Genomic DNA, 11,361 nt, shown 5'->3' with positions numbered 1-11,361 from the left:
TTTGTATAGGCTTTAAAAGTATTTTTAATGTATTCACTTACTGTGTTTCAACATGCTTACAATTTAGCCACAAATATACAATCATGGGGAAAAAGTGCACTCTCTTTGAATTTGATGACTTTACATATCATGACATAATAAAAATCATCTGTTCCTCGTCAGGTTTTAAAATTAGGTAAATACAACATCAGATGAACAACAATACGTGATATATTACACTGTATCATGATTTATTTAACAAAAATAAAGCCAGAATGCCAAAAGTCACATGTGAAAATGAAATACACCCTTATTGCTTGCATAGGAATTAAGAGGCTAAGTAGCAGACAGGTGCTGCTAATCAAATGCCTTTGATTAATTTAGCAAATTAAAACTTACCAGTTTGCTGGTCTGCAGAATTCAGGTGTGTGTAAACACAATGCCAAGGAGGAAAAACATCAGAAGTGATCCAAACAATTTCAAGTCCATCATTCTACAGTGAGAAAGATTATTCAAAAGTGGAAAACAGTCAAGACACCTTCCAAGGAGTGGACGTCCCAGTGAATGCACCCCAAGGTCAGAACATGCAATGTTCAGAGAAATTGCAAAAATAAAAAAAAGGGTTACATGTTAGACTCTACAGGCCTCAGTTATCATGTTAAATGTTATGACAGTACAATTAGAAAAATACTTTATTAGTATGTGTTGTTTGGAAAAGTTGACAGAAGAAAGCCTCTTCTCTCTAAAAAGAATATGGCCGCATGGCTTAGGTTTGTAAAATTGCATCTGAACAAACCACAAGACTTCTGGAACAATGTCCTTTGGACAGACAGAACCAAAGTGGAGATGTTTGGCCATAATGCACAGCACCACGATCAGCAAAAACTAAAGCATATCTGCACAAACACCTCACACCAACTGTCAAGCACGGTGGTGGAGGGGTGATGATTTGGGATCGTTTTGAGCCACAGGATCTTGAAACCTTGAAGTCATTGAGTTGACCATAAACTCTTCTGTATATCAAAGTATTCTAATGTCAGATGTGAGGCAATCTGTCAGACAGCTAAAGCTTGGCAGAAATTGGGTCATGCAACAGGACAATAATCCCAAGCATACCAAATAATCTGCAACAGAATGGCTGAAAAAGAAACAGTGTTGCAACGGCCCAGTCAAAGTTCAAACCTGTGGCAAGAACTTAAAGAAACAAATGCCAGCAAACCTCAATGAATTAAAGCAACGTTGTGAAAGAGTGGGCCAAAATGCCTCCACAATGATGTGAGTGACTGATAAAGACATACAGAAAACAATAACTTCAAGTATGCTACTAAAGGTGGTTCTACAAGCTATTGAATCATAAGGTGTACTTAGTTTTTCCATCCATGGCTTCTCCATTTTGGTTTTATTTTTGTTAAATAAATTATGATTCAGTGTAATAGGTCATGTGTTGTTCATCTGAAGTAAGGACGTCCTGCTAAGGATGAGATAATTGTTATTATGTGTTATTATTATTAAAGAGGGTGTGCTTTCTTTTTCGCATGAATTTATAAAAGGAGAACTCTAAGAAAAATAACCACTAAATAGAATGTCAATGCTTTATGCGCTACGTGCCAACCTTAGTGAGAAATAAGTCATTTGGGAGTACCTTGAATACAAAAAATGTCACTCTAATTAAAATGACTTCAAGAGGAAAAAAGGCATATGTTTGCAATTATTACCCAGAAGTCATGAGCCTGCATGTGTCATGTGCCAGTTCCAATGAAGTTATACTTGACAAAGATATAGTATTTCAACTTTATAAAACTATAACAAATATCACTACTCATATTTCTAAAGCTTTGCCATATTTAAACTGACATAGCAAATATGTAAATTGAGCTTACCATAGATATAGAACACCTACAAAGTGTTCTCTTACAGAGAAAACAATACACATACAAAAATTCAAATTTAAATCAGATCTGTCACTTTTCAGTATTTCATGAAAAAGATCTTTATGAAATACAGATTAAGACTATGTTTTAATTTCACTGGAATGTCAATGTAAGTCAGTAGGGACAACTTTGTCTTATGGTAAAGCCTAAGGTTGACAAAAGTTAATGGCGGATTTCCGCTGTCAACTTTTGTCCAATAACAGGAGCTGTCACAAATGAGAGCTTTGGGATTCAGGCTCTATCGTGGGATCCTCCATAGACCTCAGTGTTTACTCTAGCTAGTTCTAGCTTGCAATAGTGGAGGTGTAATGCTGCACCTGGCGGTAAGAAGTCAAAGCACAGTTTGTCTCCTATTGAGGGTCAAACAGGGAGACTACCTCTTGCGCCAAAGACAACCAAACAAGCCAACATGTTGTAGTGGATAGTTATGGTCCTTGGAGTATCCCTGTTCCTTATCATATGTCTGCAGTGGACCAGTCAACCACTTTCTCTTCTTTGAAGCAAGCAGTGCTTGCAAGCTCATTGGCTGAGAGAGGGCACCCATTAAGTGACAGCAATGCTATTGGTCTGGCCTTGGCCTTGGCCTCTAGCCCTGTCGGGCCTGGCTCAAGGAAGTTAATGCTCTGTACATGACTGGTATCCAGCAGAAAGTATTAGTTTGACTAATTACACTGGGAGCCAGTGCTGGAATGCAACTCTCTGCTTTCACTAGATTAGATACAAATATTTAAGTGCAAAAGTGTAAGGTTACTCTTAGTAACCCCTTAAGGACACATGACATGTGTGAAATGTCATGATTCCCTTTTATTCCAGAAGTTTGGTCCTTAAGGGGTTAAATAAATGGGGGATAAAAAGACATAAAAAATCCCTAAAAAAGAGCAACCCAAAAATAAAACATAACGTTTATTAAAGTCCTTAAAAAACTATAAATCAAGTGATGATTATTATAAGTCCATTGTATTGAAAAAATGTAAAAATAAAATTGCAAGTATAGGCTATGATAATTATAGATGGAATGAAAACATTGTCTTGATACAAATCTGTCCAATCACACTGGTAAGTGTAAGAACAAAGTATCAAGCCGCTATTAGCCAATACCAGGTAAACAAAATATTCCCACAGTTACCCGAAAGTGTATGTTAACTATTGCAAAAAACATACTCCTGGGTTAATAATAAGGAGAGGGAAAGAGGTATGAGAAAAACATACATGGTCTATAAAGATAGTTAGGTACTGCCAGAAAGGGATAAATCTGAAAATAACCTAAAGCGGTAACTATACTGTTGTGCCTTCGAGGGCACCCCTTAAAAAGGTCTACCTCCAACCAGCTCTATATTAGAGTAGCTAAGTCTAAATATAGAAGAAAAACATTGGAAAGAATATAAACTAATATCCAACCCCTCCTGGAAAAACAAGGAATACAAATATTAATGTTAAAACCAAAAACAGAGATTGCAGCTAAAATATCTGAAAGAGTATATGATGTATATCTCTATAATAGTCAAATACTATAGCATCGTCCCGTGTCTACAGAACACCATAATATTGAACCGTCCCAACGCACGTTTCGCCACTAACTAACTCTTCCATGGGAACAGAGTATTACAAGGACGGAGGCTTATATCGGAAACCACCAACGTTGATAGGGTCAAGCCCTCCACCACTCCGGAGTGGTGTAATCCAGGGGTGGGCATGATATGTGTGAGAGGACCGACTAGAGTGGAAAATCAGTCTGGCGGAAGCATTCATTACAGACTGTAGAGGGGCAATATGGCTTTTGGGAAGACCAATTAGGAGACAGTTACAATAATCCATGCGGGAAATTACTAAAGCATGGACAAGCTCCTTAGTAGCATCTTGTATTAGAAAGGAGCGGATGTGGGCTATGCTTTTAAGATGGAATCTACAGGATTTGTCAACATACTGGATGTGAGGCTCAAAGGTGAGGCCAGAGTCAAGTATGACGCTAAGACAGAGCGCTTTGAAAGATGGACCTGATACCACTAACTTGGAGGGAGAGTGAAAGAGGAGGAAAGTAAGTAGGAGTAGGAAAGACAAGGAGCTCAGTTTTAGAGAGATTGAGTTTCAGAAAGAGGCAGGACATCCAGTCAGAGATGGAAGAAAAGCAAGCAGGATGGCAGGGGAGAGGTCCTGGGAGGAGAGATATATCTGGGTGTCATCAGCATACAGGTGGTAGTGGAATCCAAAAGTGGTAATAAGATAGGCAGTATAAAAAGAAAATAGGAGGGTACCAATGACAGAGCCTTGGGGGATTCCAACCGAGAAAGGACGAGGGGAGGAGGTATGATTAGGAAAGGAGACACTGAATGAGCGTTGGGAGAGATAAGAGGAAAACCACGAGAGGACAGATACCAAGTGATTGAAGAGTTTAAAGAAGGAGTGCATGATCAACAGTGTCAAAGGCAGCAAAGAGGTCAAGAAGAATTAGTATGGAGTAGTGGCCTTTGGATTTAGCTGCGATTAGGTCATTAATAACTTTGATAAGAGCAGTCTCAATAGAGTGGAGAGGGCGGAAGCCAGATTGAAGAGGGTCAAGGAGAGAATTAGAATTGAGGCAGTGAGACACACAGGCACAGGTTGTGAATCAATCTCAGTTGACAGTTGCTGAAGGTCAATAGAATTAAGGTTCCTCCTGAGTTTAGGGGGGTTAGGCTGAGGTTGTTGGGTGAGGGGGTACTCAAGAGAAAACGATAAGAGGTGGTGATCAGAGAGAGGAAATGGAGTGTTGCAGATATTAGATACTGTACATGCGTATGAGAAATTGAGGTTAAGGTTGTTGCCAGCTACATGGGTGGGAGAATTAGCCCACTGCATTAACCCGATTAAGGAAGTAATTGAAAGTAGTTAGAGGTTGCTGAGGTCAAAGGTGGATTAATCAGAATATTGAAGTCCCTGAGAATTAGGGATGGAATATTAGAAGAGAGGAAGTAGGTTAGCCAGGAAGCATGTTAGCAGAGAAAGGTTTGACAAGGCGATTGAATGAATTTCGATGTGTTTTTTTTGCAATAGTTAACACACTCTTTTGGGTAACTGTAGGAATATTGTTTACCTGGTATTGGCTAATAGCGTCTCAAGTTTTATTATTGGGTTGATTCTTTTTCTAAAGAGATTTTCTATGTCTTTTTACCCCTAACCTCCTTTTCCCTTTTCGCATGTCTCTGCTATCACTTTACCACTACAGTGAACTCAGTCAATGTAGGGGTTATGGTGCTTGGAGTATTCATAACTATATATATATATATATATACATACACATTTATACATGGAAAATGCATACACAGGCATATTGTAAAATACATGAAAAATATAAACATTTAAACATTATCCAAAAGTTTAACATAAAGGGAAAACCCATATCTAATGGTAGGGCAGTAGAAATTACTATAGTATTCATCAAATATATAGAACAAAAGCAAAAAGGTTACCTGTGCACTATTTACATATAAATAATTTAAATAACAGGTGGTTTTTAGTACCACTCCAATGTCCAAAATCCCATTAGAAATGTTGTATTCTAGAATAAAGCAGCAACGTGAATGGTTAGTGTAGGATGTACACTAATAATTTTAATGGTCATTGACATTTATGCTTTGATATTGACTTTAACTGTACAGTAATCAAACTATTATGTGTATTATTAAAGTTTAATTTATTTCTGTTTTAGGGTGACAATAGATGGAATGAGTCAAGCCCTAGCTATGATATACACAATAGAAAAAATTAACAATTCGTCATTGTTACCAGGGATCACTTTGGGCTATGAAATTTATGACTCGTGCGGTGATGTTTTGAAAGCCACTCAAGCAACATTGAGATTAATTCCAGAGACTGTTAGAAACAACTTTACTGAGAGTGGCAAAGCAGAGATGATACCTACTGTCAAAGCTATAATTGGAGCACAGTACTCAGACATTTCTATTGCAATTTCCAGAATTCTTAGCCTCAATTTTATTCCCCAGGTAATGTAACAAAGCTATTTGTATGAAAATAGTATGCATAGTCACAGTAATATAGGTTAATAGAAAAAAACAACAACAATATTTTCTGTTTGTGCAGGTTGAAGAAACACCTGAAAATGAAAAAACAAGAAATCAGGGAAATAGCCACTATAAAATAGCAACTTATAAAAGAGTACAGGGTTGTGGCATGTTGTTAAAGTAATTTAAACATTATTTAGGTCTAGTTCTTAAAAACAAACAAAAAAAAAAACATTTCAGCCACAAGGTCTTTAAATTATTTTAAAAAAATTATTACAATTATTACTTTAACCACATACTGTGTGAGTCTGTTGTTAACCTTATTACCTGGAAACTTTACTAATGTTAATTGCTCTTCTACCTATGTATTTCCATACTGTATGTTGTACATTAGTACCTATAAGAAATCCTAATCTTCAGGTTAGATATACCTTCACCAGAGTCTTTTCGCATTTAAGACTTCTTTGCCCTGGTGTTTTTCTTTTTAAGTAACAAGTTGATCCTTCTTCCCTTTACTTAATTATTGAGTTAATGTAAGCAGAGAGAATGTGTCAGGTTGCCAAAGGAAACAAGGGGAGGATCGGAGGTACAGACTATTTCAAACTTCAAACCTCACAAGCCTGACCTATAGAGATGGAAGAGCAACCCATAAGTAAATGATTAAAAAATATCCTTTAATAAGTATAATATATGTAAAAAAAAAAAAAACATGTGTGGGTTTGGAAAGTAGCTAAAAATAAGTCCTAAATGCTAAAAATAATAAATAGTTCTAACAAAAAGTAAAGTAACCAAAAAGTGGATATTGCTGAATAAAAGGGAGGGAGGGGGGAGGAAGAGTATGAGTACTGACTGCAAAGTCGCAGATAAAGAGTAAATGCTAGGAAGGTAGCAGTATGAACAGGGAAAAGGGACTGAAAGATAGCCAATATCTATACCCTAGCGTGCCTTCGAGGGCACCCCTTAAAAAAGTCTAAACCTCCAAGCCTCCCAGATACGTATAACATGAAGTGAAACAAACCCCTTTCCAGCTCACCCACAGCAACAAAAATTATAAAGGAAAATAAATATAAGTAAAGATCTTATACTAAAATCACAGCGTGGTGGCTTGTCTTAATCTTGTCTTAATCTTAGAAAATAGCTTCAGCATCATCCCTAGTCTCACTGCCAACCACTGCTAAATCTGTCCCGACACGCATTTCACCAAATAGTGGCTCTTCCCTTTACTTGTTGCTTTTCTCCATAGTCCTTTCCCATCTGTCTTTTTGCTTCTGCTGAGTTATTTTTCATTTTTATATGATATAGGTTTACCTATTTCCATTCTCCAACTCTTTCTTTCTTAATTTCACTATTTCTTTCTTTCTTTCTCTTTCTTTCAATCTTTATTTCCCCCTTTACTCTTTCTTTCACTCTTTCTTTCCTTTCTTTCTCTTTCTTTCCCTCCTTTTCCAATTCCTTTCCAGACGAGGAAGATAGAAATGATTCCAATATATATATATATATATATATATATATTATAAAACAATGAGTGAGAGAGATTTTTTTTCTTTCCCTTTCCTTCTTTTTCTAGTTCCTTTCAAGAGGAGGATGATAGACATTATTTCAATATTATTTATATAAATAAAACAATGAGTGAGGGATCATTCTAAAACATAATTAGCAGCCACAAGAGACCTGATGTATAGAACTTACAGGAAAAATTGCCCTTGATATTTGCCTTAAAAGGGTGGGGGGCAAATAGGTAATTTGCCTAAACCCTGTGCAATCTTAATCATTTTCTGCTCTTTCCATCTCTTGCACCATGAAGTAGGAAAATTGGCTTTGATTTAATAAGCTTTCAAAAGGATTCAATACTATTAAAAAAACTTTCCAATGTTTCATGAAAAATGCAAAAAAAAAAAATATGAACGCTAACTTTGGCCAGTGTTTGTGAGTAAGTGGCTACTAAGAACAAAATGATATGTAAAAAGTGTTTAATTTGAAAGATAAATTATGGTTGAACAGACATGTAGCGCAAATTAAAGTATTTGTTTACTTTATTTTTTTATCAGAACTTTTACAATTGCCTCCATCCTTAAGGGGTTAATTGAGGGCTTCTGTAGATAAATACATTGGAAAGTTTGCCTAACAGCATTGAGTCATTTGGAAGCTTATTAAATCAAGGCCATATTGTTCATTAGGCTAAAATGTTTTTCCTTGACCAATAGGTGAGACAATTCTTCCTAATAAAGATAACCAAAGACCAAAATATAATGTTAAGGGTTTTACAATCTAATATTGCTTATATTGCCCTCCAAATACAATTCCAGTGTAAGGATACATTCCCTTATGCTGTGCGATCACATAGTGCTCCAATCCCCCTCCCCCAAGTTGACTCCAAACCCTTTTTTAACCCTTTGGCTTCTTTGCTGGCTTTTCCTAATCTGTACACTCTAACTCCACCCCTTTTTTTTACACCGACTGCGTGCGGATATCATGACATCATCAACACAGAATTGTATAATTGTCGATATGTTTTGGGGTATGGCTACCAAGTCTACTCCCCAAATCTATAAATACTTGGATTTTGCATTTGTTCAGTGCTCTGTTGTGGTTTCCTTGTGTTCCTTGTTCCTGGGCTTGTTTTAACATTTTCTTTTGAAATGAACATTTGGATAGTAAATTAGACAGTAGAACTGCAATTGGATTATTCCATTAATTTAGTTAATATTCCACTATACTTGGATTTATGCATCAATGCTGTATTAATTTAAATAATGATCTAATGAATAAACCCCAAAAAGACACAAATTGTAATGTATACTATCCATCCTTCATAAAATAATGTATATTTATTTTTCTGCACTGTTTTTTTTTTTTTTTTTTAAGATAAGTCATGCATCAAGTGAGGATCTACTTAGCGACATGGTAAAATTTTCAACTTTTTTGCGGACTGTTCCAAGTGATATACATAAGATGGAAGCAATTGCTAAACTGATCAAAGCATTGGATTGGAACTGGATTGGAGTCATTTCAAGTAATAGTGTCCATGGGGAGTCTGCGTTACATTTCCTGAACACTTTTCTTGAACAGCAAAGGATATGTGTGAATTTTTCTAAATCCTTGCCTTTGTATGTTGATGATCCTTCACTGGATGAAAAACTTAATGATATTATTGATACCATTAACCGTTCTACTGCAAATGTAGTGGTTGTTTTTGCAAAAGTACCGATTGTCAAAAAACTTTTTGAAAAAGCTATCAGTAGGAATATAAACAGGACCTGGATTTCAGGTGACAGCAGGATTTATTCCAAAGAAATTTCAAATATTAAAAACATTGAGAAAGTTGGTACAATTTTAGGATTCAGTATAAAGGTCGGTGCCATTCCAGGATTTAATGAATATTTGGAAAACCTACAGCCACCAGAATATGGAACAATAAATAACTTTCTTAAAGAGTATAAGGAATTACGATTTGGATGTTCTGACCAGTACAGAAAATATATTGAATGCATTAATTCATCTTCAACAAACTGTGGATACAATGATTCTGTGCTGCAGAAATCCCCTTTAGCATGCAGATTGGACAATGTATCTACTGCCAATGATGACTATTTATCGAAGAATTTTGATTGCAATTTAGCATATACCACAGCTCTGGCTGTAACGGCTGCAGCTCAAGCTCTAAAACATATTGTGTGCAAAAATATAACTTGTGAAAAGGATATGATCGTGTCACCACGTCAGGTAAGGCAAAACATTTTGAAGAACAATTAACTGCTATAAAGCAACTTTAGCTAATTAAGTGTGTTTTTTTGTGTTTAGATCATGCATAGCTGCTCAATTCTCTGCCATTCAGGAGTTAAATATGTTTGTTTATGCAGTCCTAGCCATACCTACTGTTGAAGACTCACACAGCCTCCCTACAGACATCCTTAAAAAAAATAAAAATAAAATAGTCTAAATTATTTTAGCTTTCTTGTTGTATAGTGTGCTATCTTCTCCTGCTTGGTTAATTGACTGCTCAAGCCTGTACCAGCCACCTGTGTGTAGTTAAAGTACCATTAACAGAACACGAAAAAATAACTTTGAAAAGAAACACAGTATGCTGTAAAAAAAATACAAAAAAAAACTATATTTCTTCATGGAGGCTGTGTGAGGTGTAGCTAGGAGTACATAAATTAACAGGGTCATATTGGAAAATTTCTCTAAGTCAATTATGCTTCCAATTCAGCTACTTTGGCCCTAAAACCAAAATTTAATGAATAAACGTGTAGATGATTTAACCCTGAAAATGCAGAGAACTGAGCTATAAGACTGCAGAGGTATGATCTAATCACTGTTGCATTACGCTTAGAGTTATTTATTATTATTAGCAGATAATTAATAATAGTAGTTGTAAACAAAAGCTTACTGCAAGCCATGTAATTTTAACAGAGGTGAATATTATGTTAAAGGGACATTGTAGGCACTTAAACAACTTCACCTAATTAAATTTATTATAGCATCTTGAGTCCTGCCCCCCCATCCTATCCCCAAAACCCAATATTAAACCAATTAGAAGGTTTGGAAGCATGGTTTCAAGTCATGCCAATAGGCTCTCTGGGTATGAGAACTGGGACTCTTACTTCCTGGTTCTCATACTGTAACATACTGTGACGTGCTGTCACGGTCGGCCATAGAGAATTGTTGAGTACAATGATTCTCTGTGGAGGAATTGTAGGTACATCACGGTGCTGGTGTTCCCTAATGCTCCTCTATGAGGAGCATTGGATTGGTCCTTCATCCTGGAGAATGTTTACATAGGCAATATTAGTCAGAATTACCAGAAACAATTAGAAACAATAAGGATTACTATGACATGACTCAAGAAAGGGTTATTAAGAAGAGCTATCTCTCACTCTAAGACATTCTGCCAGGTATTCACTAAAATAAAGATGTTGGGAACTCAAAGTGAATTTTAAATATAAGTCCCAAATAGCTGAGCTGGAATCATAGCTGTCTTGGTGGATTTTTTTGAGTTAAGAATTTAGCCTTAAATTTGAAATTCACTTTGAATTCCCACAATTCTCTCTGTAAAGTATTGACAGAGGTCAGGGAAAAATATGTCAGATAGAGCATGTCTAGCACTGTTATTTTTAAAGTAAAACATATCTCCCTGACAGACAATAAAAAAGACAGCTTAAAAAGTTTGTTGTTACTTTTGTTTTCACAATTTCGCAGTATATACATACTTTTTAATTTAGGCACATACACATTCTCTGATATGTTACATATATAGTTGCATAGATACAGTTATATAGGCTGGAAAAAGACCTGTGTCCAGTTCAGCCTTTCTCACATCTACTTTTGCTGTGATCCAAAAGAAGGAAAAAAAACCCCAGTATAAAGTACTTTCCAATTTTACAACAAACTAGAGGAAAATTCCTTCTTAACCCCAGAATAGCAGTCAGATTTTTTCCTTGGAAGAAGCTGTT

At 36.0% G+C, this 11,361-nt stretch overlaps 1 protein-coding gene across 1 annotated transcript in view; it reads left to right on the top strand.

The window, feature by feature from the left end:
- The first annotated feature begins 5,435 nt into the window (after positions 1-5,435).
- Positions 5,436-11,361, top strand: part of LOC134586309 (G-protein coupled receptor family C group 6 member A-like) — a 109,944-nt gene continuing 104,018 nt past the window's right edge. The window contains exons 1-3 of the mRNA XM_063441789.1: positions 5,436-5,470; positions 5,596-5,890; positions 8,774-9,631. Coding sequence (XP_063297859.1) covers positions 5,436-5,470; positions 5,596-5,890; positions 8,774-9,631 — 1,188 coding nt within the window. The remainder of the gene's footprint in view (positions 5,471-5,595; positions 5,891-8,773; positions 9,632-11,361) is intronic.

The sequence above is a fragment of the Pelobates fuscus genome, chromosome 2 (assembly GCF_036172605.1).
Source record: "Pelobates fuscus isolate aPelFus1 chromosome 2, aPelFus1.pri, whole genome shotgun sequence".
Classification (NCBI taxonomy): domain Eukaryota; kingdom Metazoa; phylum Chordata; class Amphibia; order Anura; family Pelobatidae; genus Pelobates; species Pelobates fuscus.
Note: the sequence above shows the minus strand (reverse complement) of the source record. Positions and strands in the feature narration are given on the sequence as shown.